This window comes from Sceloporus occidentalis, unplaced genomic scaffold, assembly GCF_023333645.1.
Source record: "Sceloporus occidentalis isolate IW3139 unplaced genomic scaffold, rSceOcc1.0.p SCAF_66, whole genome shotgun sequence".
Lineage (NCBI taxonomy): Eukaryota > Metazoa > Chordata > Lepidosauria > Squamata > Phrynosomatidae > Sceloporus > Sceloporus occidentalis.
In genome coordinates, this window is record NW_028317046.1 from 2453399 (window position 1) to 2481396 (window position 27998).

A 27998-nucleotide genomic window follows, 5' to 3' on the forward strand; every position below is an offset into this window, starting at 1 on the left:
TTGCGGCTTGGAATCCTTTCTGAATACACCCAGCGGGAGAGCGAGCGCATTCACACCGAAGGCGGGCGTACGAGATGCTGGGGATGTGGCGGGTTCCGCCGGCCTCCCTGCTGCTCATCACAGGGCTGCTGTGCGGGGTCTGGGCCGCCAGAGGTGAGTCTGATGGAGGGGTTTGGGGTGCGGGTTTACCCGTTTATATGGCGATATGGTGTGCTGGTAGATGCCCCAGCAGGGGGCAGTGGGAGGGCAGCGTTGGTATGGGGGGCAGGGATCCCTGAGCCGGGTATTTTGGGGAGCACTGATTGAGAGGGGCTGCTCCCCTGCTGCCTGATCCTTTACACCCCCCCCTACCCCACCCCCGGTATTACCCTGTTACCCCGCAGGGCTCTGAACCGTTGATACCAGGGAGTAACGGAGGAGTGTAAAAAAACCCTTCCCATGGGTAGGATCCCTGCTGGGGTATTTCGGGATGCACCGATTTATCGAGGGGCTTAGATGCCCCTTCTAAACCACACCCATCACTGGCAAAAACTGAGGGGTAACTGCAGGGAATGGGGTATTTATCAGTGTCTTGGTCTGTGAGCCCCATGCAGGGTGGGCTTTACCCCCCTTGGATCTGCCTGGTGATGCCCCCTCTGCGTGCTATTTGCGGCTCTTGCACATCCCAGTAATACATCACATTTCTAGACTTTGAGATCACCCAGTCCTCTTGCCCTTTAACTCTGTGTGCGCCGGAGGGGTTAATCAATGAATGCATTGATCGCTCATCTGGTTTCCACGGAGCAGAGCTGCCCGTCGGAATTCTTGTGTCAGCGAAGCACGGTGGCGACTTGGCTTTTGCAAGATGTTCTGCAGCAGCTGCGGGGCACAACCCTCCATCCTCTCTGATCAATTACTTGTTTGGGGGGGGCGCGAAAATAACGATTTAAATATTTGTTCCGTTCGCCAGATTAGTTCAGGAGGGGCCCTTGACGTAAACCCCCCGGTTTTGCTTTGGGGGTCCCAGCGTGTTGACGTCCCGTTTCCATGTTGGTTCTCTGCCCTGATTACAGACTGCGCCCGGATCTCTACCGAGATCCCGTCCGTGCGCTCCATACGGCTCGACGGGGAGCTGCGGCCGGCGCTGGCGTGGATTCACGGAGGGGTCGGAGCTGCGTGTGGTCCCGGGATGCCGGTGACGGGCTCCGTCGGGGTGGGATGGGGTCTGTAGGTATGCGCATTGCAGATCTCCCCGCTCATAGATTTCCGCAGGACTCCGGACCCCACACACAATCTCTCCAATAAAGCGGCTTCAGACAATGGTTGCGGCTGCGTCGCTCTTCCCTGCATCATCCCGCATTGTACCGATCTCTCCGCATACTCTGCATGTCACGATATTCTTTTTCCTCCCCTGTGGCCATGATTTATTTAAGGTGGGGTTTTTTCTGCCGCCGGCTTTTGAAAAAATGTTCAAAGCTACGAGTCATTATACGGATTTTTGTTTTAAATTTATGTGCAAGAAATCCTACGATTAGAATACTTTATTTTGAGCCTGCGGTAAATGTTGTCATTATATACATTTATATATCGCTCTAACCTGTAGAGACATGCCCCCCCCCCCCGACCTGCTGTCATCAGCTTCATCCTATACATCACTATAGACCCGGCCATCATTCTACTTTTTATTTATTTATTTTATAAATGAATTTTGATATAAAAAAATAATATATGTACTTATATATATATTTTTTTTTAGCCAGAGATTTATTTTATTTATTTATTATTTTTTTTTTTTTACTCTCTTGGTGCTCAAAGGGTTAAACCTTTCAGCACCTAAGCATGGTTGCTTTTCGTCGCCCAGCGGTTCAAGGGTTAAACGTTGCCCTTATCCCCCTTTGAGTCAGGGGTTGTCTTTCCGAGTTGACGTAAAGCAGGTGCCTGCAGCAGTGAAAGAGTTAATTAACTCCTTGTGGGCCACTTTTTTTTTTTTTTTTCCGCCCCGCAGCCGACGTCTCGTTTGGGTAATCGCGCCCCTCGCGCGTTTAACGTTAACACGCAGCCAGTGCGCGGCTAAATTTGTGAGATATGCGGTATTTAAGTTATTTTGAAGCCTCGGTAAATTAATACCGCCCCGAAAAAAAATAAAATCTTTATTTTTGGACCGCGTGCGGCAGCGGCAGCCACTTATAGCGCTAGTCTTATGACAACGCGTCCAGGGGGGGAATAATAGGAATGCGTTTTTTATTGCAAACCTGCTTATTTATGGAGCCGCTTAACACTTCGACTACCAGGGGGTTTGCAGCCTTGGAAACGGCTGATGGAGAGGATGATGTTTTAACGAGCGGCTTCCGGTACGCCGCGTATCGCCAGCGCAGGAGCGGCGTCTCCGCGTTTATCTGCGAGACTGACCCCCCCCCCAAAAAAAATTCAATGCAAAATACTTTTATTTGTTTCATTGACGCGCCTGCTTATTCCGTGTTAACCCTTTCATTGATCGCTACTGTATGGTAGTTGCTTTTTTCTTTTCTCAGCACTGAATTAACGTGTGATCCGTACCGGTTAAAATAACTCGTCGGAGTATAAAATCCGGCAGTAAGGCGACCGGGGATGCGCTTTATGGTACCCCAAAACAGAATTTAGGCGCAAAAGATTGTAAGCTCCTTTGAGCAGGGCTCTCCTTTTTATTTCTTTAAATTCAAACGTGATGCTCTACTTGTACGTTCTGTTTATTGTACAGCGCCGCAGAATATGTTGTCGTTATAAATAAATCACTGCTGGTGGGTCTCCGGCTGTGGTTGGAGTAGTGCTGGCTGGGAGTTATGGGAGATGTAGTCCAATGATGGCTGGATGGAGAGCGTGTGATCGAAGGAGAATAGAAACAGAGCTCTGCATGGTGGACGCACTCCATGGTTCCCGTGTGTATCTGCGTGTGTCCGGGCCGGGCCGGCCGTGTTGTGCTGTGATAGATGGTGCCTCGGATTTCTGGACCAGTGATTGATTGCTTTGTGTCTCGCAGAAGCCGGCTGGGGTCCTGCGGCCGATGAGAATCCAATGATTTCACTTCCCGTGAAATTCCGCTCGTCCACCCCAGTGGCTGCTGGGGGTCCTCTGGGGGGGGGGGCGCAGGGTGACCCCTCTTTCAGCTTCTAAGAAAGCTCTTCATGACAAGTCCTAGGAAGCCGAGGAAGGGTTAATGTCTGTGCTGCGGGAGACCCGTGAGGTCCAGACTTTCCTCCGTGGATGGCGTCTGCCGGTGTGCAGCGGCTGCTCCTGTCGCCCGTCCTCGGGGTGGTCCGTGACCCGGGTGTCCTTCAGCACTCAGGAGAGGCCGGGCTTTGATGTATCGAGCGGGGAGAGGAATATTTATTCCCAAAGCGACCCCTCTTACCGGTTCTGCCAGGAATGCCGTAAGCGTCTTTAATATTTAATCGGTCTCTAGTCACTTAACCCCGAATGCTCCGCCGGATCCTGCGGTTATGGTGGGGAGTCTTCAGCCTCCGTTTGCCTTTTTGATGGCGTTCGGGCTGCACCATTACCAGAGGAGGGGAGACGCTGCCGTGACACCCAGTATGTGCCCATCCGGCCCCCGTCTAGTCGCCCGTTTCTCCTAATCACTCGTTGGTCTTGTCTTAGATTCAGGAGCCGTATGTCTATCCCATGCGTATTGAATACCCTCACTGTATTACCCTCTACCACCTCTGCTGGGAGGTTGAACTTTGTGCCAAAGTGGCAAATGAAGTTGATGTCCTGCTGTCCATAGGATGGAGATTTTTTTCTCTGCCTATTAAAGGGACGCTCCAGCCATTAAATGCCCTTTAATGCTACCTGAGAGGTCCCTTTACATTTCCATGGTGTCCTTTCTGGAAGGCATACAAGGTGCTTTCTTATGCGTTGTTTGGGGGGCTCCCTGGGACATATCTTTGAGCGGCGACAGTCGCTGGTCAGGCGCTAGCGATGTCCCTTTAATACTCGCCGCGTGTAATGAAAGCGTCACATTACCTGCATGCCCAAGGTGCCCAAACCCCCCATTCCGGTGATAGCCCGGGTTTGGAGCCGCTGCTGCTTTACAGCCACAAAGGGAGGAAGGTATATAACGATTCACAAGTGGTCTTAATTACCATGGCAACCAATGGTGGGATAAGATCACTATCGCTATGGTGATAAGATCAGAGTCACTATTGTTCGTACTGCAGTGCCTTGTTTTTATGGGGCTTTAATTCCAGGCGGTTTGTTTTGGGTTTGATTTTTTTTTTTTTTTTTTTTTTTTGCGTCCCGAATTAAATCTTTTCTTCGCTGTTTGTGTGTCTTTTAGTTGCCGTGTTTTTCAGCACAAAACATTTGCCATTAAAATTGTGTCTTTGTTACGAATGCATTGAGACAATTCAGCATAAAACCAATATCTCGCAGTTCCATTGTATCCCCCTTTTTTTAATGCACTAAAGTCCTTTGTCCCAAGGAGCTTACACTCTGAATAGCGTTCGGGATGATTGCAAAACAGCCGCGCATGGAGCCGTTTGTTCTTAATCCCAAATTTCAGGGAAGGGCTCTTTCATCTGCTAGGTGCGCTCTTTGTGTGGCTTCGGGTCATCGCTCGGCAGAGGAGACTACCTTCTTCCCAATAATACCACCCGGGGGGGGTGTGTAACGGAGCCGCGGGGCACGTCTCGTCACGATGCACCCGAAACGCCCGACAGCCTCCAAAGGTGTGATGAGACCTGTCGGCGCGGGCGCCCGGCCGCGGGTCATAAGATGGGGTTTCTTCCGTCTCGTGGATGGAGCGGTTTGGACGTGTAGTTGGTATCCGGTATATTTGCATGTGTGCACTTTATTTATTTTTTTAGCTATTTAGCATATGTATCAAACAGGAAAAATAATACGTGGGTCATCCCCATATGGGCATTAATACTTCACCACCTACAGTGTCTTTGCACATTAACATTAACTCACAAACTTAGAAACTTCCTTGTTTTTAAAAGAAAAGCAAATTTTGTCCGTTCAAATAACATGAAACGTATCAGAGATCCAGCGCAGACGGGGTTAATGTTGGAAGCTACTATTGTAGCTGAATCTCTTGATAGGCGTACAGAGGCCCTTTATCACTCCCATCACCCCTGGGTTCCAATGGCCCTTTATCACTCCCATCACTCCTGGGTTCCAATGGCCCTTTATCACTCCCATCACTCCTGTCTTCCAATGGCCCTTTATCACTCCCATCACTCCTGTGTTCCAATGGCCCTTTATCACTCCCATCACCCCTGGGTTCCAATGGCCCTTTATCACTCCCATCACTCCTGGGTTCCAATGGCCCTTTATCACTCCCATCACTCCTGTCTTCCAATGGCCCTTTATCACTCCCATCACTCCTGGGTTCCAATGGCCCTTTATCACTCCCATCACTCCTGTCTTCCAATGGCCCTTTATCACTCCCATCACTCCTGGGTTCCAATGGCCCTTTATCACTCCCATCACTCCTGTCTTCCAATGGCCCTTTATCACTCCCATCACTCCTGTCTTCCAATGGCCCTTTATCACTCCCATCACTCCTGGGTTCCAATGGCCCTTTATCACTCCTGTGTTCCAATAGGCTTTTATCCCTCCCATCACTTCTGGGTTCCAATGGCCCGTTATCGCTCCCATCCCATCGCATGCGTGTATGACTTAACAAAGACACGGGGTGGGATTACGGGCTGCGCACCCGGCAGCCGATACGGTTCTTTCCGGATAAAGCCGCCGTCTGGCCGCGATCTCTGCGTTTAGATCGGTCAGTGCTCTTCCTTGCCCTTGTTCAGCGAGCGCGGTGCGGGAGTCCGATTCACCGCAGGCTCCGAGCTTCTGTATTATTCATGGCCGTCTGGCCGGCGCGTCGTTTGGTTCGCGGTTATTTATCGTACGGTTTCATTTACTTATTCCTCCTTTTAATACCCCTGGACTTGATTTTTTTTTTCTCTTGCACTTAACGAGGGCTGTTTTTAGACAAACCTCATTTATTGCGGCCAATTAGTAGCCGTCTGTCTGATCTCCGTGGTCCAGGTGCCCTGTAATGAACGGGCCGGGAAGCCGTCCTTTCATGTTGATACAAAGGCTTCCTTTTCTCCTTCCAGCGCACCCTCCTTTCCAGCCCTCCTAAACCCCCCAGTGATCCTGCGCATGCACATCACCTAAGGCTACGGTGAGTTTGCCTGAGTATAAGGAGCTGATTAAGCAGATTAGAGGCCATGGCTCCCTTAACCACTTCGGCTCTAAAGCGGTGGATTCAGGGAGTGAATAAAAACCATAAAAAGGGGGTTTATCCTCTTCGCTCCCTCACTATTCAATATGAAGGGCCAACGCTGGCAGGTTTCTCCAGCAAGAAGAGCTGAGCTGGCCCTGTATAATTTATTTAATGAGTAAGGAGATTTTGAGAGATCTCGCTTATTTAACTATGCATTATTCAGGGCCGGTCAAGCGATTCCTGCAGCAGAAGCTCCCCCGGGGATGAACCCTTTACAGGAGCTCTGCGTTTAGTGAATAGACCCCCAACACGTTCATTCGGTTGCTCTGAGGTTGGAGAGCAGAGATGCGTAGCCGGTTCCTGAGTGGGACTTCTGGAGGATCATAGGCATTATAGTGTACTGGGCTGCAGGTGATGTGGTGAGGGCCGCATGGCCGGCGTGGTGAGGGCCGCATGGCCGGCGTGGTGAGGGCCGCATGGCCGGCGTGGTGAGGGCCGCATGGCAGGCGTGGTGAGGGCCGCATGGCCGTGTGGGAGGGTCGGCTCCGTCGAGTAATGAGCTGAATGCTGCTCGGCAGGTTGTCGTCGGAATAACAAGCTGCCGTTTTCAACATAAATCAGGATTTTGCAATACCAAAGTACGTGGCTTGGAGGCGGATGTTTTTAGGCTTGGTGACTACTACAGGTGTGTGTGAAGGAATGCGGGGGGACTTTTTGTGGCCCCAGGCGCTGCCCTTTTTGCTAAAATACCGGATCTCTCTGTGTAACTTTGTTCCTGGGATCCGTTGATCTAGAAAACCCGGCTTCCTGAATCTTTTATTTTCGTACCTTCTACGCCATTTTGCTGCAAAACCCGGGGTTCTAAGGATCTGGGTTCGAGGAGAAAGCCACCTGCCTTTAGAGGGACGTCTCAGTCCGCCGCGCGTATAAATAGTCCTCTTGTTCTTTCTCTACACCTCTCCGGATGGGATTTGCATTCTCCCCCCTCCGTGACGCGCCAGACTGTTTGGGTTTTGTTGGTGGAGATTTGTATGTTTGATCGCTAACACCCGGTTCTGAGTCACGGCAGACCAGTCATTGGTGTTTCATCGGGGGAATTACCTGCTGCTCTATTGCTTGTTTCTGGCGGCTCCTGCTTTTGGATTATTCTTTTTTTTATGAAACTTTTTTTTTTTTTTGGATTCCTTTTTCTGGGTTATTTACTCCATGGTAGCTTTTTGATATGGAAATGATGTATTTAGCGACGTATTGAGTCGCTTTCACTGAATTAATCCCGGGTTCTGGACTCCCTTTCCTCAAACAGACGCTTGTGGACGGCCGTTTCGTTTTGTTGTCCCGGCGCATTTGTGACGAGTGAAGGAGAGGCCAGAGAACGTTCAGAGTTCAGACACAAACGTTGGGTTCTCGGTGGGTTAAATGGCCGCCCGGGGGTAGACAGAGTCTCGTTTGTTGTTGAAGTCACGTCGCCAGTCTTGTATCCGGCATCGTTTTGGACCTGGAGATAAGCCGGTCGGATGAAATCGGTTTACATTTCTAAAAATACATTTCCGCTTTAAGGACCTCTTATTTTGGTCCGGAGGGGTCAAGGGTTGAAAGACGGTTTTAGAAGCCATTGAACGACCTCCAGTGAAACCAGACCTGGCTCCAAGCTGAGGCCGATGGCCAAAAAGTTAGCTTGGAATGGACTTCCTTTGCCGTTCTCCTGGGGATTTTATGATGAAACAGAGCGACTTTTCACTTTGTTCCAGGTTTATTTCTAACCTCTGATAATCAAAGCGATGTCCGATAAATCCGATAAAACCATTTGTGGGAAGAGAAGTTTATTTTAATGGGTAATTGATTGCTGTCGAGTTGGGGACTGATTAGCCAAGAAGTGAGTTGGTGTCGCTCTGCCCGTCGCTCTGCCCGTCACACTCAGTGCGCGAAGTCTTATTGGCTGGATTCAAAAGAGTTCTCGCTGTCGTTGACGGAACCGAGCGCGGCATGAAAAAAACTCCATCGCTGACCGCGTTCTTTTGATTAAAAGAATGAAAACCAGCTGGTGTCGCGAAAGACCATAATCTGCGCATGTTCTACATGGGTTGGACAATATATAATTATACATGGTACCTCCGATGGGAGCCGGTCTGCGTTTAGAGCTCAAAATAAAGGATCATTTTTCGGTGGAGACCGCAAACACACAATCTGCTGACAGATCGGCCCCGTTCGGCCCCCGTCTAGTCGCCCGTCTCTCCCGCTGTAAAGACTCCAACTTTAATCAGCCGTTGGTCTCGTCTTAGATTCAGGAGCCGTAGTCCTTTTTGCGGTGACCGTAAACGGGCAGTAGTTGTTTCATGCGAGTATCGGATTCACCTCCCGGCGAGGGCCGTCCTGAGGGTCTAAGAGACTCTTGTTTGGTTGTTTTTCTACTAATTAGACAGCAGAGGTTGAAAAGGTTATCTCTCCTTAGCAGCGACAAATGACAGATAATCATCAGATGAGATCAGACAGGGGAGAGAGGGGATGGGAGAGAAACAGTTAAATATATAAAGGGGTTTAACAAAAGAGACCTGAATCTAACACTAGAGGATCAGAGACTGAGAGGGAATGGAAAGAAGTTTTACTTTACTGAGAGGGTGGTAGATAAATGGAGCAGCCTCCCAGCAGAGGTGGTAGAGGGTAATACAGTAAGACGAATCTGAATCTAAGACGAGACCAACGACTGATTGAAGTTTCAGTCTTTACAGCAGGAGAGACGGTGTTTATATTGGAGAATTTAGATATTTTAGTGGTAAAACGAAACTTTTTTGGCCGCTTTGTGTTAATAATTGTGTGTTTTTGTTATTATTTACAGGTAATAAGCACAAGCCGTGGATTGAAACCACTTACCACGGGATTGTAACGGAAAACGATAACGCGGTCTTGCTGGATCCTCCGCTGATCGCGCTGGATAAGGACGCTCCGCTGCGCTACGCAGGTACAGAACCCGCGTTCTTTTTTTTCTTTCCCAGTTACGATTTTAACGAAACCGCGTGGGTTTTTTTTATGCATTTTCGAAATGTTCTCTGACGAGGTGCCAGAAGCAGAACACGAAAGTATCGCGGATAATGGAAAGGGGTTGTGTTTCCGTGATCCGTCCGGCCTCGCCGGATCCGTCGCTTTCCCGACTCACAGTTCTGTAAAACGCACAAAATCATTATTATATATTTAATATATATACCGGTATATACGTGTATTTTAAACCCCCGTGTGATCTTCTCTCTCCCCTGTTAAGTTGCTGATTGGTTGAGGAAGCCTCTGTTAGAGAACACATGGACAGGGAATACATTGTTTAACGCTGGTTCTGCCATGGGCTGCCACAGAGAGGACAAGCTTTGGGTACTTGGTTGCGCCGGAAGCCGTGACGGATCCCCCTTAACTGTGTGTTTCTCGTGTGTTTGCAGAGTTGTTACCTTTGCCGCGTTGCACGCGTGGTTTTATATAAGCGATAATATAAAGTATTTCCCGGGGCCCCGTGCTGTGCCGCCGGAGTATTTGATGTAGCGTTCTGTAAATTGCTAGTGACGTGTTGGCGTCCGTCCTGGTCCTCCATCCACACGCATTAACTCGCCGCCCCGTCCGTGCCGCTCACAACAGAAACGTCCTATTTGGAAGCTGAGTTTTCTGCCTCGCCGGGTTTCTGGCCCCTGGCCCTGACGGACAGACCCCCAACCCCCACCCGCACGGGAAGCACTTCTGAATCGTTCCGCTCCGTTTGCCACCAAATTGTTCATAAAACGTTTTGCTATTCACTAGCCATTGAACGGGGCCCGCGCTCTATCGTCCAGCTACCGTAAGAAGCGGTGTCCTCGGACTGGTGGCCGTCTGTCTAAGAGGGGGGTCAATTATTATTTCAATAAATATCTTGCTGAATGGGAAAGCAAATTACAAAAATTCATAGCAGAAGGCGGTAATCGGTCGCGCGCGTTGGTGGAACGCGGATCAGAAGAACGCCAACGTGTTCTCTTGCTAATTAGCGAGAATGTGTAGCAGATGATGGCAGATCATTTTTCGCACGTCGCCGTATTGCGCTCCACGTAACTCTTATTATAACCCAAGCCCGGTCCGTCAACCCTCCGAGAGAACAGTCTGTACCGTCCAACGTCTCGGCACAAGGTTTCCGAGGGCTGCTTGTCCTCAGGTTGATGGAATCTTTACCCAGCCGGTATTCTGTATTATGAATTGCTCCTGGATGTCTTCTTTCCTTCCAGTCTGTATCTCAGAGTTGATCTTATGGGTTTTGCCTCTACTTGTTGGTTGCTGCTGCTCGGTCACGTCTCACGCGCAGGTTTATCTCTGGAATTTCCAGAACTTTCATTTTATCTCCGGAGACCCCCTTTAAATTATTTTTTAGATGTTTTATTTGCCGTTGAGAAGGTTTGGATGGGTGTGATGGAGGAACCGTCAAGGTGATGGACTTGGTGAAATCCATCGCGATGGAGAGCGAGTGAGTGGACTTCAAACTAAAACCAGGTGGCTCTCGAGATGTCTCCATCTCAACTCAACCTCATCGTGCTTACTAGGTGCATGGTGGCTGGTGGAACACATTTACCGCGGTCTTCCATCACAACCTTTGCGTAACGCGGAGGAAGAAGACACCTGGGGGGCCGGGGGAGCCAAAACGAGAACAATATCCTAGCCAAAACCTCAAACTCACATGGAGGTGTCAATTACTTGATGAAGAAAGAGATTCCCTCCAAGCAGACATCTCACTCATCCTTGGAATCTGTCTGGATCTGCCCCGAAGGTGGAGGGTTTCACTGATTGGTGGACATTCGGAGGCCGTTGTCCTCGGGCATGCCTATTGGACTGCTGCTCAGAGTAGACGCGCTGGTTGGCAACACGTGGAAAACATGTGTCCATAAAAAAAAAATGGCGGACGTGCCAACCCTACATCTCTCATTTGAGTTAATATACAAGATAAGGCCGGGTTTTACTCGGTGGATGGAGGTTAATGCTTTGTATGGAGCTGTTAACACATCGCGTCATGGAAATGAGCATTTTCTATCATCTGGAACCTGGTTGGAGCGTTTAACAGAACGGTAGCGATTAATTAGGGAGGAATCCCCCCCCCCCCCCAGCACGTCCATGAAATGTTCATGAGCGATTGTTCCGCGTGAATTGCTAGTCCATCAAAATGTGACCGCGGCCGAGCCGAGGTCCTGTTCTCGGAGGGTTGAGCCGAGGCCATTGTTCTTCTCACAATAGTAAACACTGTATCCTTGCCTCCCCCCGATCCCCCCCCAGGAATGCATTGCAAAGGCTTTGTCCTGGCTCGGCGTAGTAGGTGTTTTGTGGGGTGTGAATAGCGTAAAGGCCATTGACTAGGGGTGAGAATGTTTTCATGCAGGATCTGATTGCACCGACGTGTTTAAGAGCTTATCGAGGTCTCACCACGATGGTCGGGACTCACGGCCCAGCCTGGGACTGCTTTTGCGATTGTAGTTAGGACGGGTCCTGGACGCTTATTGCCCCCTCTGCCAACCCCCCCCCCCCGGTGTTTACAGCATACTTCGTATGCGTCTCTCTATAGGACTCGATTCCCCCCCCCCCCCCCCCGTCCTTCCCTCCCCGTCCGGTTTCTGTAACAGCTCGGATTGTTTATGGCCGTAAAATGATATCAATGATTGATCCAGAACTGTATCTCCTCTCCACGGGAATAAAGTGCGGGGAGCTGAGCCGTTTGGCAGGAACGCGTAACCGCGTCTGACGTAATGTCCGCCGACGGCTGGAATGTATCCTGGAATGTACTGAATAGCAGCAAATTAACTCAAAGTGAGGATTTTTGCTCATTTTGATGTTTAAAACTGGACAATTTCAATATACAATCTACCTTGGCGGGGGCTGCACCGGCACTCTGCGAGGCTTTTAGTATAACTGTACTTTAAACTCACCGACTCGGTGCTTAAATGGCATTGTCACAGCAGTCAACCGTAACGTGTTGCCCCTCCAGGGACCGTACGGTTGGCTGCCATGGCGAAAAGACCACTATGTCTTGGCAGCAGAACCGCTTTTTAAATGCGACCCTAAAATATCTGCTGTTCCCTATCGTTCGGCTGAAGTGTAAAAGGAGTACATGTGGTTCGATCTGCCTGTGGCCACTGCTGGTTAAGCAGACATTGTAATGGTGTAACTGATCTGCTGCTGTCCATTAAAGAGGTTTAAGGCAGAGAAGCACTTTTTTTTTTTTATTCATTCTTTCGCCGCGTTTCGTTTTTTAAGAATGAATGAACGCCGTATTCACGCGCTGCTGGAAATGAGGTGTGTTGTGTGCCGTTTTTTTCCCACGTTATTGATGGATGAAGATGGATTTCCATAATGCGGTTTGTGTTTAACGTCAAGGAAGGCAATTTATTCCACTGCGCGCCTCGGCTGTGCACAATAGGAAACGAGGAATACGCGCGCGCTAATAGCCGTGACCGTGAGATCTATCATTAACCGACAGGACAGACCGAGCACGGTTCATACGGATGCCGTTTGTAACATGGGAACGGGAGTCTGATCCTCGAAGAGGTCTTTGAGAAGCGGCTGCGAGTGGAAGGGGAGCCGTGCTCGGAATTTGAATGAACTTGCATTGTAGCCTCCACTCGCTGCAGGCGGCTACGAGTTCCTGCAATCAAAGCCTTCCATATTCCTTGAGGGATCTGCCCTCCGCACCGCTTTCTCCTTTCATATCTCTGCATTCTTTAAAGCTCGTCGCCTCTTCGTATTCAATATGGTGCGCAGGAGGAAACCTCCATGAGATCCTTCTGGGCTGGCGGTTCCCAGTAAACCGGCAGCGTTGTTCTCACCATTTTTTCCTGGAAGTCGCAGGGAACGGTGCTTTTTTTGGGGCATCTTCCCAGCGTCTTGACTGCAAAATAAAGGTCTCATAAACCGGAGTCGGTTAAAGGAACAGCCGCGTCTTTATTACGTCGCTGGTCTTTTGTCTCCCTCCTTTGGCTCGTAGGGGCCAATCCTAGATCTTCCTGCCGAGGAAGAGAGAGGATTGGAAGCCATCAGTACCCTTGTGTCCACATGCGCAGTAGACCTGGGAAAGCTGCCCCAGAGAGCTAAGCAGGCGCTCTTAGAAAGCAGTATTCTAGGCAAGCGCCTCATCGCCTAATGGGGAGCCCTGCCTTGGTGGTAACTCGGTTATCAATAGGTCAATGAGTTCGACCGGTTGGTTATACAGACTCAGTGCCACTGAAACGTTGGATCATGAACCTTGTTGCGCACCGTTGATGCCATGTGGCCCTTTCGCTGTACACACTGGACAATTACTAGATGACCAAGACCCGGGGACTGTCATGTTGGCCACGTGCCGGTGCGGTAAAGCCTTGTATGCGGTAGACTGAGATATTGGCGAAATAAGCTACAGAACGCGTGGAATCGTGTATTCCATAGGAAGACTGATGTATGTTTGTCCTTAATTAGGCTTTAAAAATATCTCTGCGCCTCCTCCTTTGTTCGGCTGTCCCCTGTGTCTGTTTTTTATTTATCTTGCTAATTTGGCGCACGCCTCGCTGGTAATTATGAGGTCACGGGCCGGTTCCTCCAACTCCCCCCCCCCCCCCTTTGAAGTATTTCTTCTGATAAAGCCGGGGGGGGGGGGGGGGGGGCTTTATGTGACTGTTCTCTCCTCTCCAGGGACCTGATACGGGCTCCGAGCAGACGATGCCTTCCTTACAAGGCCTTTCCAAACAAAAACCTGACTTACGAGCCCCTTGTCACGGAGGAGGAAGCATGTCTTGTCATTTCACGCCGATCGCCCCTTATTACAATGGTGGGGACTATTAGCCGAAACATCTGGTGCCAACGCTGTGACGGGGAGGGTGGGGAACGCGTTAACCCCACCGTGCCTCAACAAGACCACTCGCTTCTTGTTGTGTTAGTGTATTTACAAAGGTGCAGCCTTTAAAAAGAACCAGTAATAACTTTACATAAAAAGCCCTTCTTCCTCCACGTCGCCCTTATTTTTTAACCCTTTATTTTGCCCTCTGATTTTGACTCTATTTTTGTTTTTTATATAAATCTGCCTCCTCGATTTCTTCGGAGCCTGTGTGCGTCTGATGGTTTCCAGAAATTCCCTCTAGGATTGATTGATGCTGCTCTACATATGGAGCGGCGGCCTGGTAGAGAGGGTTGGCGTCATAGGTTTTTTTTTTTTTTTATAGGCAAGATCCATTTATCTCAGATTCCCGCATATTATAGCATGTCCTTCAGCAGCAAAGGAGAGCGGATTCCAAGGACAAGAGAGGACAATACTCACTAAATATGGCGCTCCGCAAGCCAGCATCCATTCTTTATGAGACAGACGTTTGCCTTTACTATACGGGTACTATAGGCAGTGGAGGATACAAAAAGGTAACCTCTCCTGGAGCTACTCAATGGCCTGTATACTATATGTATATTGACTCTCTATAGTACCACAGTCTCTGTATAAAACCCTTTTATTGACCCGTTATGAAGGGTTATGGTCCAATTCTGCTGGGTTTGTCAGACCATGAGAGAAGACTTTTGATGTACCTGTTTTCAGGTTAATCCAGGTGGTGGATCCTTAAAAAAACAGGTACAAAGAGCATGGATTAGAAGGGAAATGACTTAAATCGAAACAATATATTTTATGCAATGTTTATTTTTATGTTGGATTTATTTTGTCATATTGTTACTTTGGTCGGAATACATTGTACATCAATCAGCCGCGTATCAGACTGCGTGTTTTATAAAACAAGTTAAGTTCAGAGAGTAGAGAGAAGAGTAATTGCGTTAAAAGGAGGGCGTGGGATTTGACGTGGCGTCCGTGGCGTGTCCTGTCCTGCACGGAGCTCGTTTGTACGTGGATGCGGGAATCTCGATTGAAGCAGAAGCTTGATTGCATCTTCAGATGTTCTCTCCTTAATGGGTTTCTAAAGACTATTCGCAGACCCCTGCCGATCCAGCGATGAGCCCTCCGTCCAGGTGGAAAAGAAAAAAAATCCTTCTGATTACATGTATTTATGGCCGGGTAGGAAAAAGTAAATTACCCCCAACATCTCAAAGTGCAATTAACACTTTACCTAATGTGATGCCTTTTGAACTTTTTTGTTTTTGAGTCTTAAATGTAATAAAATTAACTTTTCTGAATTTTTTTATTTTTTTATATTTTTTTTTTCTGCAATATTTTAGACATCGGAAACTTTTTTTTTTTGTGCTACGTAAAACACAATTTTCTACATTGTAATAAACTGTCACTAACAATAAAACTCGTCAAATAGTATTTCATCTCCCATGGGAGAAGCTTGAGTAACACTGTGTCCAGTTACTGTACTTTGTAACTTTTCCGATGTTACTGAGCGCTTATTAATAACTCAGTCTTAGGGGTGTGGCTAAAGGTGTGGTCAGGGGCGGGGCATTAGGGACCTGTTCACATCTGTTTGTCTATCTCCTCTTTTCCAAGCTCTGCTAGCGCCATTCCTGAACTGAAGGCCATATGTACAGCGCTGCGGACTATGAGGGCGCTATCTAAATCAATTAATATGCGCGTTCCCAGCCGCACAAGATGCCGAGCTATCTGTTCTCAAGCAGAAACCTGTTGTTTTATGGCTCTTCTTAAAGGTCCATCAGAAGGAACCTTTTAACAACGGATGTTCTAGATTGCGCTGGCTGGGATTTAGGACTCTGATTGCTGTCGGAGGCCAGCTTGTCGGCCCCTGCTTCATCATGTGCTTCTCTGCCTTCTGTATGAGTCCGGTAATTTCTGGATATTTAACCTTTTAAGTGTCAAGGGCAAGCAATGCAATACATACCGCATTGGTGATTAACAGGTTAAGGAAGCATAGTAGGAAATGTGACCGCAGTGTTTCTGTAAATGTGCACACAAGGGGTGCGGTATTATTGGCAAAGACTGTGTATTTACACACAAAAGGCCGTCATTGTGTTCCAGGTGTAACAGGTACATGAAGTATTCGGAGCTATATGCAGAGAGACGTTTCGCTGGGGGGGAACAGGATGGGTAGTCCATTGGTTGCTATGGCGATAACACCCACGTTTCTCCAGATTGTCTCTTTACACATAGCTCCTGCTGTGCCCGATCTAATCTGCACTGATTACCTTCTGTCTCCTGTGTGTGTTTTTGTCGCATTTCCTTCTGTCCTGTATTTACTGACACAGGTTTATTTTTTCTCCCTTCAGAGAGTTTTGAGGTGACAGTCACCAAAGAAGGTGATAAAGGGCTCTTTCTATCCTCTTACGACTTTTATTAACCCACTAACCTTTATATTTTAATTTTTTTTTTGTTCTGAAAATGGGGAATCAGCACTTAACTCCTTCAGCGCTAGTCAGCCTGCTATGACTTTGTATGGGCTCTGAAGGGGTTAAACAGAAGATCCTGTACTGCTCTGATCCCGTTTTTAAGTCTTCTGTTTTATTATTATGATTTTTTAGTTTGTATTTTAAAGTTAAAAGATTTGCTATGTGACCAACCCTTTCCGGTTAGAAATATCCAGTGATCAGACATCCATGTCAGTACATTGAGGCCCAACTAACTCATACAGCTACTGGGCTATTCGCTTCCTGTACAGATAGGCCACACCCACTTTAATACCACAACTGTGCCGTTCACTTCCTGTACACCTAGGCCCCACTTACTTTAATGGCAGTGCCAAGCTATTCACTTCCTGTACACCTAGGCCCCACTTTAATGGCAGTGCCAAGCTATTCACTTCTTGTACACCTAGGCCCCGCCTATTTTATTACCACTACTCTGCCACTCGCTTCCTGTACACATAGGCCTCGCTTGCTTTTATACACCTACAGTATCATTTATTTCCTGTACACGTAGGCCCCACCTGCTACAACACCGCTACCATGCCGTTCACTTCCTGTACACGTAGGCCCCGCCTACTTTTGTGTCTACACATGTCCACCCCAGCTGTCCTCAGGTCAGTGGGAGTTGTCTGAGATCTTTTACCTGCTTTGGTAGCCGCAGCTCCTGGCATTAAAAACGGTGCTTTCATCCCTGCTTGAATATAGGTGACCTCATTCAGAAGTCATGGTTTTCCCATAAGGACCCTTACTAGAATCAGTGACTCCCTACACTAGAATCTTTGTTTTTAAAGGGTTGACGTTTGAAGAGCGTCCCCCCCCGTGAGCCACGCCCCTGCGGAACCATCGCATGCAAGTCACCTGCTGAAATGGATGTCTGAGCTGTAGATATTTCTGTGTGATCCAGATTTCTTTTTTTCTTCCGATTCCCTAATTTTAGCCAGGTTCATTGCACAGGAAGACTTCATCTTACTGTTAGTTTTATTTTTTTATTTTTTTTTCTCCCTCACAGATATTTATGTAATTTATTTTTATATCTAAAAGGTGCTGACACTGCCCAAATGCTTAGCCAATAATATGATTACCTTAACATGCACACCAGCCGCCTTGGCTGCATGCCTTTATTTTTATTTCTCTTTTTTATTTTTATTTTGGCCTTTTTTTGTTTCATTTTCATTATTGACATTATTCTAAGTACTCCTGTGAAATGCCTGTCTATATATATATATATATATATATATATATATATTTGTAATTCCTGCATGAATGAATGCGATATATTGAAGTTACTTGGCAGGCATCTGCTTTACTTTTAAATTTTTTGTTAATAAACCTTTGGACCTCACTTCACCCCCATTTATTAAAAACATGCTTTTTGCCTTGACCACAGATCCTCACAACCCACCCTGGCTGCAAACTTGTCATGTTTTGTTATTTCTTTTTTTTAATTATTATTAATTTTTTTTCTGATGATGTATGTTTCTCTGTTTTATAGCAATTCATAATGTTCTGGATTAACCCTTTTCCTGCCAGAGGAAGTCTGCACTTTTACATATTATTATTTTTTTTTTTTGACTTCCCGTCAGTAAAAGGGTTAAATAGCCGCCCATTCAAACTTGTAACTTTGCGTTTTTCTCTTTGTAACGTGTGAAATCCTCCAGGTGAAATCTGTGGCTTTAAGATACATGACCAAGATGTCCCCTTCGAGGCGGTGGTGCTGGACAAATCCACGGGAGAGGGGCTGATTCGCTCCACGGAGAAGCTGGACTGTGAGCTACAAAAAGACTACACGTTCACCATTCAAGCCTACGACTGCGGCAAGGGGCCAGACGGCTCAAACACAAAAAGATCCCACAAGTAAGACGCATGGGGAGATCTGGCAATTTTTCGGGGGTCCATAGTGCAACCGATCAGCTTATCACAGGGGTCCCCAGACCAAGTTCCAAAATGAAATATGAGGCATGGCACCCAGGGGGGGTTCCCTAGGGTTTCTTGGGTCCACCAAACCCAAAGGAGGGCTCATCAGACCTTGTATTGTGTCGCTCACAGAAAGCTCTTTGCAGACTCTCCTCAGACCAGGGCCTGTGTTCAGCCACGGAGGCTTATGGGTAATCATTAAAATTGACTAAATATCTAAAGGGACCATCGGGTCGCCGGTCCTTCACGCTTCCGGTTTTAGCATATAGATTCCGATGCATCTTCACCGATCTCCTTTTAATGGGGTTATAATAAGCGGCTACGGAGTGCAGCAAAGTTTCATTAATGTTTAAAGGGTCAGCCTGGTGGCAGAGAGCGCGTGGTCTGCGTGGCACGTAAGCTGATTTATGCGCATAATTTACTCCATTTTAGTAAAATCTGCCTCGCTCTGTTCCGAATAACATTACTGGTTTGCTACAGGGCGACCGTGCACATCCAAGTGAACGACGTTAATGAGTACGCACCCGTCTTCAAGGAGAAGTCGTACAAAGCGACGGTGATCGAGGGGAAGAAATACGATAATATTTTAAAGGTGGAAGCCGTGGACGCCGACTGCTCCCCCCAGTTCAGCCAGATCTGCAGCTACGAGATAGTGACCCCCGATGTTCCCTTCACTATCGACAAAGACGGTAAGACCCGGTTACCCTGATCCTTCAGGAGGTTTCCCTCCGTTAAAATAAATGTTTCATTTATCCATAATTTAATAAATTAGGCAAATACAAAATGCATATCTTCTAAACCTGTTCTGATTTCCATGCCAACTACTTAGAATTTTTTTTTTTTGTCCACTTGAAATGGAAAAAGTGTGTTTTTCTTAGTATTTGGTCATCTGGGAAGACGCATTATTTCGCTTTTCCTACGAGTTACACCCCAGACCTCGCGCCGTCTGTCTGTCTGCAGCTGCTTCGTCCCCAAATACCAGGATTTGAGGCAGAAGAAGACGCTTCCTCTGCTTTTTTTGCTTACGTTTTTTTTAAACCATCCAGTTAAAAGTGTGTGTGTTGAAATGTGCCAAAACTGATTAAGCTTCCTTTTAATTTTCAGGTTACATCAAGAACACAGAAAAACTGAATTATGGGAAAGAACGCCAGTACAAACTCGCGGTTACCGCCTACGACTGCGGAAAGAAAAGGGCTGCAGAAGATATCCTGGTTAAAATCAGCATTAAGCCGACCTGCAAGGCCAGCTGGCAAGGTGGGAAGCGTCCTCGTCTCCCGCGGCTCTCGCCGTTGGTGGTTCTGGTCTCCCGCGGCTCTCGCCGTTGGTGGTTCTGGTCTCCCGCGGCTCTCGCCGTTGGTGGTTCTGGTCTCCCGCGGCTCTCGCCGTTGGTGGTTCTGGTCTCTCGGGGCCCGTGGCTCTCGCCGTTGGTGGTTCTGGTCTCCCGCGGCTCTCGCCGTTGGTGGTTCCGGTCTCTCGGGGCCCGCGGCTCTCGCCGTTGGTGGTTCTGGTCTCCCGCGGCTCTCGCCGTTGGTGGTTCTGGTCTCCCGCGGCTCTCGCCGTTGGTGGTTCCGGTCTCCCGGGGGCCCGCGGCTCTCGCCGTTGGTGGTTCGGGTCTCCCGGCATCTCTGTTCACTCATCTTTATATGTTTTTTCCCCGCACAGGCTGGAGTAAAAGAATAGAGTATGAGCCCGGTACCGGTTCTTTGGCTTTGTTTCCGGGAATACACTTGGAGACTTGCGATGAACCAATTACCTCCATCCAAGCCAACGTGCAGCTGGAAACCAGTCACATCGGCAAAGGCTGCGACCGAGACACCTACTCGGAGAAATCAATTCACAGATTATGCGGTAAGTCTATAACACACACACACATTATTGGCATTAAAATAAACCTTGTTTCATGAGTTCAAAGTCTAAGTCATTGTTTCCATTTTAATATGAAACATTTATGTCTAAACCCAGGCGCGTCTTCCAACACCGCAGAGCTGCTGCCTCCACCCAGTAGCGCCACCAACTGGACTGTGGGACTTCCTACAGATAATGGCCATGACAGCGACCAGGTATTTGAATTCAACGGGACGCAGGCCGTGAAGATCCCCGACGGCGTGGTGACCGCGGACCTGAAAGAACCGTTCGTCATATCGGTGTGGATGAGACACGGGCCGGGCGGCCGAGAAAAAGAAACCATTTTGTGTAATTCTGACAAGACGGGTGAGTAAAGCTTACACGTTGTTTGTTTTTGCAGAAGCGGATCTTTTGTTTTAACTATTTTCCTCGTATTCTGTGAATGTTTTTGGACGTGTTCATCGCGCCGGGGTCCCTCGTATCGATAGCGTTACACGTATTGATTGTGCTGTGTATCGTTTTTTGCTGGCATGGCAAACGTACAAAAGCCCTGATAATTCCAAGGTATAGATTTTTCCAGATGACGCATAAACCACCCAAAGAGCTTAATTGCACGTCTTCCTTCTTCATGATTCCATAATGGACAATTTTGATCTTCACGCGACCTTCTGCTCCTCCCGGTGTTCCTGAAGCCTCGCAGCCTGCGGGATTAAAAGACTCATCTCTGCGAGTTCTAATCTTTTGGGCAGTAGTACATCTCTTTGGATTATCTCATAGAAACCACAGGCTGCCTCTGCAGCGGAAAGTCTCATTTGTCTTCTGATTCTATATTTCTGGGGTTGCTTGGAGGTCCCCGTTGTGGGTTTGCATCACCCGGGTCCTCGGGGTTTGCGGAAATCTTGTTTTAATCCTTTCCTTAAAGACCTTCGTTAGTCACTTAGTTGTGTTCGTCGTGGGGTGTCTAAACACTTTGTTTCTTGCCTTCTTTGCAGAAATGAACCGTCACCATTACTCGCTGTACATAAACAACTGCAAACTGGGCTTTCTGTTCCGCCAAGAGCCCTCGGAGGAGAAGACTTACAAGCCAGCAGAATTCCACTGGAAACTGGACCAGGTAAACACAGCAAAGTAACGTGTACTCCAAAAAAGCCTTTTATCGGTTATTCTGGTTCCTGGTTTAGGGGACTGCCTCGCCATGCTCGGGGACCGCCATTAACCCTTCTCACCCCCGAAGGTCTCACGCACATGTCCCACGGGAAGGCACATGGCAGAAATAGGAGGTTAACCTCGTGGCTTGTCTCTTTCAGGCGTGCGATAAGGAATGGCACCACTACGTCCTCACCGTGGAATTCCCTACCGTCACGCTGTACGTGGATGGTGTCACCTATGATCCTTTCACTGTGACGGAAGATTACCCTCTGCACCCGGCCCAGATCGATACCCAGCTGGTGGTGGGTGCTTGCTGGCAAGGTAAGCGTTCAGCAGCTCCGGCCCACGAGGAGCCGCATCCTGTGTCATGCCTTAAATCATGTGTTATAGCGTATTGGGAAACCCTGTACTAATCTAAAGTAAGAACGGCGTTCTCTGCCGGCGATAACTTTTGGGGGGTTTTTCTGAGTATTTTCTGATAGCAGTGGAACGGCTATGATTGTAAAATGACGGTTGTGTTCCAGTTTTTGGGATAGATTTTTTTTATTTAGAGCTCAGTTAGGACACTTTCTCGAGGGATCATTGAGCAAATCTCTCCGCGTGCTCTGGAAACCATGACAACTTCTGTACGAAAATCACACCTGGAAAAACAGAACTCGGGGTGAAAATACACAAAGAGAAGAGCGCCCCGAGCCAGCGTTTTATGCTCTAGGCGATGCGTTTGTTGATCGTGTTGTGCCGGTGTAACGATGTCTGTAACCCTGCGGTCACTTCCCGTGTCTGTCCCCCTTTTTGCTTTTCTGCAGAGTATTCGGGAGGTGGAAATGTCACTGACCCAGCGGCGGAGAGCGATGCAGGTGGCCGCAGTTTCGTACCCTTCCCATCCCCCACTTCCACCAAACCGTTTAGACATTCCACCCCATCCGCCTCCGCATGATACACAAACGTCACTTTCTCTGCGTTTTTTTCTTCCTTCTCATTCTCATATTTTGGGACGGCTGCCGTTCTGTTCTCTTTAATTTTTTTTTTTTCTTAATTTCCATGTTTTTTTTCCATCTTATTGTTCGCCGGGGAATGCTAACCCAAAGCTTTACACTTCTGAAACATAATGGTGGTGTCTCCGAGATAGACATTAAGTTTGATGGGAAACGTTACATCCCAGACATAACTTCAGCAGACGTCAGTCCCGTCAGCTGGTGTATTTTACCGTCGCATAGAGCCATCTGAGTAGCCATATTGGCCGGTAGCCTTTATAAGCAGCACCCAGACCGCTGAAAAATACATATCGAAAGCCATGTTGCCGGACATGTTTACGTCTTACAATTAACGGTAGTAATAAGCAGGACTTCTTCCCTTATGTTGGAGATTCTTCATGGCCTGAGGGAAAACCGCATAATGTTTATACATTATTGTAATAATTGGCTACTTTATTTGTTTTAAGGTACATTTTGTATAACTCATCATCTCTTCCCAAAAAATGTCTGCCATTCCACCTCGCACCGCCAGGGACCATCTGCATGTGAATGACTCCCTCGTCGCTCTGGGCCTGTACCAGAGCCTCGCAAGCACTGAACGTTACTAACCTACCTGCATGCGCGGCTCGAACCATCTGCCGAGCGGCGACTCCTTGGGCTCCGTGCCGCCGGCGCACGCCAGTGCCGAGACCCAGCTCACCTTCGCTCGTTTCGTCCTGCAGGCGGCGAGCTCCACATGGCCCAGTTCTTCCGGGGAAATCTGGCGGGGTTAATGATCCGTTCCGGCAGATTGGAAAGCAAGAAGGTGATCGATTGCTTGTATACCTGCAAGGAAGGGCTGGAGTTCCAGCCGGCAGATAACATCGGGAAAGGCATGAAGGTAAAACATGGAGGACGCTGGCGATTCTTATTAATACAAAAACAATGCCGTTTGCTCGGGCTGCTCTAAGGGACATCTTTCAGGTTCTATAAATATTTGTGTGTGTATATATATATATGTGTGTGTATATATGTGTGTGTGTGTATATGTGTGTGTGTGTGTGTATGTATATATGTGTGTGTGTGTGTGTATATGTGTGTATATATATGTATATGTATAATTACAATGTGTACCTCTATTCAGTAGATAATTTTCCCACAAACTTTACTTTTTACTCATGTTTTCCTGGTCAGGTGGCCGCCGTCCTTTTCTGTCTTTTAATGATTAGATAATGGTTCGCGGCCACGCGAGGATATCGATTTCCTAGTGTTATTTCCTGCAGAAGTGTATTTCTTGTTAACGCTGTTTTCGTTGGGTTGGAAAGTCAGAGTCCCTGGACTTCCAGATACCTGTAAAGGGACCTCCGGGATGCGGGGTCAAAGAGAGCAGGTTATCTAAACATAAAAGCATTGCCTCTAAACGTGTTTCTCGGTGGGATGCTCCGGGACGGTTAGGGAGACCCCGGGGCTGCGTTTCCACAGGGAATAAAATCCATTATTTGCCCCCATGAATCACTGATGCATGAAGTTAGCATTTTTGGTGTTGCTGGTTTTAACCAATAGGAGCCAGAGGTTTTGCCTGCAGGGGTATTAAAGAGAGAGAGGGGCAGAGAGGGCCTTGTCTTAAAGGTATCTTGCGCGTGTAAACCGACAGAGTGGATCAGCGGGATCATTCTGTTGGTTGCTATAGTAATAGATCATTTTTCAAACATGATGGTGGACTTTATGAACGGTGAAATGCGGTGAGGGACGTCAGATATTTGTGAATAATTTATTAATCTGTCCTTTGCTGTCTCTGGATGTTCAGATCAACCTGAGCCCCAACCAGTCCACGCTGACCCTGGAAGGAGACGACATCGACCGCTTCGACCAGGCAATGCAGCACATCTCCTACCTGAACTCCCGCCAGTTCCCGACTCCTGGGATCCGGCGTCTTAAAATCACCACCTCTGTGAAGTACGTACCACCATGGGGGGATCTGTCCGGCAGGGGCCGGGATCCCAGAGACCTCTTCGGTGGGCGACACGCCGTAAAAACCGAGTAAACGCAACTAATGATCCTCGGAGATTCTGGATTTAGAGTTCATCAGAATCTCATTAATTTGGAATAACTGAGAGTGATGGGAGTGTAGAACAGGTGGAAGCTTCCATGCGCTACTTTTATGTTGGGAATGTGGGGTTTTTTTCCGTCAGAATCGAACGAGGCTGGTTAAATCCCAGAGCCGCAGGTGGCGGGATCTCGTGTAATCTGTTGTTCCATTCATGGAGATATAATGGCGTTCCGCAGAGACCGACGAGAGTAAGATTATTACCTAATAATAACCCTCCCAGTGCAGGGATTTGAGAGATGATGAGGATTTATATTCGACAGCAAAGAGATCCGAGCGCCCTTGAGTCCTCTGAGCTAATGAAGATATGTCGCTGATAAGGAGATCACATCTTACCATTACTATATATGACAAAAAGCGAATGTAGAAATCATTATTTCTAGTGACACATGTAGATTTCTCTGTCTTATTCTTAAGAGATCTTTTTATCTTTGGAAGTAATAATACCTTGAATTTAGGATATCAAACCGCTTGTTTTTCTAACCAATAGATGCTTCAACGAAGAGACGTGCCTCACAATCCCGGATGTTGACGGGTACGTCATGGTGCTTCAGCCCGAAGAGCCCAAGATCAGCGTCAGCGGCATCGATCACTTCGCCCGATCCGCTTCGGAGTTTGAGAGCAGCGAGGGGGTCGCCCTGTTCCCCGAACTCCGTATCATCAGCACGATCACGAGGGAAGTGGAGCCGGAGGAAGATGAAGACGAAGATCCCACTGGTGGGTTTGGGCTCACGGATGAAGTGTTTTGGGGGTTTTTTCGTCGCCGGCAGAGATGCGTTGGTAACTCGCCGTTGGCCGGGTGCCGTGCCTTATGCAGACTGACCCTATTCCAGGGATTAAGGAAAATATGTAAAAAGTGGAATTGAGGTCATAGTGTACCCCAAAAACATATTTAAAGAGCTAAGAACCAGCCTGTGGTACCAAAGCAGACATGGGATGTCCTTTAGGGGTTCCTTTTATGCAAGTGTGTGTGTGTGTATGTATGTATGTATGTATGTATGTGTGTGTATATATATATATATATATATGTGTGTATGTATTTATGTATGTGCTTATTTTTCTATTATCATTTAGTTCAGGAATCCCTGGTTTCAGAGGAAATCATGCATAACTTGGACACCTGCGAGGTCAGCGTGGTGGGAGAAGAGCTGAACCCGGATCAGGAGAGTCTGCAAGTCGATTTGACCCACCTGCAGCAGAAGGGCTTGGAGACGAGCAGCTCCAACCTCGGCATGGTCATCACAGGTGAGTGAACGCTTCGGGGACCTCCACAAACGGTCTGCCCTCAGTCTGTCTCATATCTCGGCGTCACCTTGAAGCAAGTTTGATTGTCTACATGCATAGGTTAACACATCTTGCTTTACGTCAGTGTGATCTGATCGGTAACTTGGTCCAGCAGCGTTGGTTTTATTTGATGATCCGTGATACAGTATCGCATGTTCCTGGCTGCTGGGAATGTGAAATAGTAACAAAGTAATTTAGTCTGGGAAAAAAAAGACTCTCGTCCATCAAGTGCAACCCCGCTGTTGATCCAGAAGAAGGCAAAACATGGAAAAAGTCCACCTTAGACTCAAATGGCCTCTGATTTCTCACTGGATCAAGTAATCGCGTCCTTCAATAAAGGGATCCTTCTTCTTTTCTAGGTGTTGACACAATGGTGAACTACGAGGAGGTTCTGCATCTGATCCGCTACAGAAACTGGAACACAGCCTCCCTCTTCGACCGGAAATTCAAGCTGGCGTGCTCCGAGCTGAACGGGCGCTACAGCAGCAACGAGTTCCAGGTGGAGGTGAGACATGGGGGATGTTTTGTGAAGTCAGATTGTGTGTTTTGGAGAATGTAAAATGATGGTTTTTAAAATTGAACGTTTCCGAAGCAGATGGTGAAACCGGTCACTGTTCCTGCATATTACACAGATAACGCATTTCAACTCTACGTTCACTGCTTAGTGATTAAGCCCCAGTGACATGACGTTAAGATCCTTATCAATCATTATTTTTATGTTCCAAATTCATAGAACCCAGGGTGCAAGATACTAACATTGACCGATAACCATGACCGTATTCTCATTCTTCATCAGTCCCTTTATTATGATAATATGGGATGAATCATTCGTTCAGACTTTTTATATCCTGCATTTCTTTGCTCGCCAGGTGAATGTCATCCATACGGCCAGCCCGGCAGAGGCACCCAACCACATCGTAGCCCAGCCTCAGTTTGTCCATCCGGTCCACCGATCTTTCTCTGACCTCTCTGGGCACAACCTACCGAGTCCTCACGCAACATCAGGTACGTCGGAGGATGCTCCCGGCCACTGCTGGCCCTTTCCACGGAGCTCGGGCTGCCGATACAAACGAGGCAACGCTTCAGTATTTTACAATCCATGCTCGCTATTTAATGCTTCTTTATCACAAAGACAAACTCAGCAGCGCCCCCTTCTGTGTGAACGATGAGTTACTTCTAGGAACAATCATAATTGCCTCAACAGTATCATTTATTATGGATGCTGATTATAGAATTCCAAGTAACCATTAAAAAAAAAAATGCTAGGACTCTGCTCAGGTAAAGAGGTGGATATGGAGATCCTGGAGGTGTTAATTACCTGCTCTGTTACTTGGCACGGGGAGGGCAGGGGTTTGATGAGTCTGGCTTTAGTCCGGAGGGCCATTTCACAAGCCAGCTCCATATATTGTTGGCGGCGGCGGCACTCGTCTGTCACTGTCGTAGTCTAACCCAGTGTCTTCCTCCGCAGTTGTCCCCAGCGCGGCCACCATTGTTATTGTGGTGTGCGTCAGCTTCTTGGTCTTCATGATCATCCTGGGAGTTTTTCGAATCCGCGCCGCTCACCAGCGGACAATGAGGGACCAGGAAGGAGGCAAGGAGAATGAGATGGACTGGGACGACTCCGCTCTGACCATCACCGTCAACCCCATGGAGGTAAGATTTATCCGGTGATAAAAATCATATCATCAGACCCGTTGCCGGGATATTTTTATGGGTTTAGAAGCTTCTCCAATATGATGAGAAATAACTTATTTGGCTCGCGTTATTTTTGTGTGTTTTTGTTCTCCTCTGGCCAACGCTCGTCTGTTGTGTTGATGTACGCTCTTTGTGAGGGCGAGATAGAAGTGCCGCGGTTTAATGTGATGAATGTAATTAGTGGATTCGGCCCCCCGGAGACTCTTTATCAGGGATGAGCTCCACGCATAATTCAAAAAACAAGATAGTAATGGAAGATTATTCCTCCATTATTTAATGCTATATTTTCATTCATGTATTTGCAGACCTATGAAGACCAGCACAGCAGCGAGGAGGAGGAAGAGGAGGATGACGATGAGGAGGAGAGCGAGGACGGCGAGGAAGATGACATCACCAGCGCTGATTCAGAAAGCAGCGAGGAAGAGGATGGAGAGCCGGAGGAGGACCAGCAGAACGTCAACCGGCAGCAGCAGCTCGAGTGGGACGACTCCACTCTCACCTACTGATTGCCAACACCGCCCATCAGCCCAAGTCACACTCAACCCCCCCCCACAAG

At 47.9% G+C, this 27998-nt stretch overlaps 1 protein-coding gene across 1 annotated transcript; it reads left to right on the forward strand.

Annotated features, from left to right (window-relative positions):
* The first annotated feature begins 74 nt into the window (after positions 1–74).
* On the forward strand, positions 75–27948 carry LOC149286858 (calsyntenin-1-like). The gene is made up of 19 exons (XM_089493673.1): positions 75–153; positions 9024–9146; positions 16361–16390; positions 18154–18349; positions 18890–19098; positions 19514–19663; positions 20072–20257; positions 20372–20620; positions 21247–21368; positions 21562–21724; positions 22210–22260; positions 23100–23257; positions 24164–24312; positions 24954–25180; positions 25538–25708; positions 26107–26252; positions 26617–26752; positions 27216–27400; positions 27748–27948. Exons 1-19 carry the CDS (start codon positions 75–77, stop codon positions 27946–27948), a joined length of 2931 nt encoding a protein of 976 aa, XP_089349799.1.
* The last annotated feature ends 50 nt before the right edge of the window (positions 27949–27998 follow it).

What these genes read in the sequence shown, in the direction of transcription:
- LOC149286858 (XM_089493673.1), top strand. Translation starts at nt 75, where the DNA reads ATGCTGGGGATGTGGCGGGTTCCGCCGGCCTCCCTGCTGCTCATCACA. An exon ending in AAAATCACCACCTCTGTGAA is followed by an intron (nt 24,313 to 24,953) that starts GTACGTACCACC and finishes TCTAACCAATAG; the next exon opens with ATGCTTCAACGAAGAGACGT. An exon ending in GCAACGAGTTCCAGGTGGAG is followed by an intron (nt 26,253 to 26,616) that starts GTGAGACATGGG and finishes TTTGCTCGCCAG; the next exon opens with GTGAATGTCATCCATACGGC.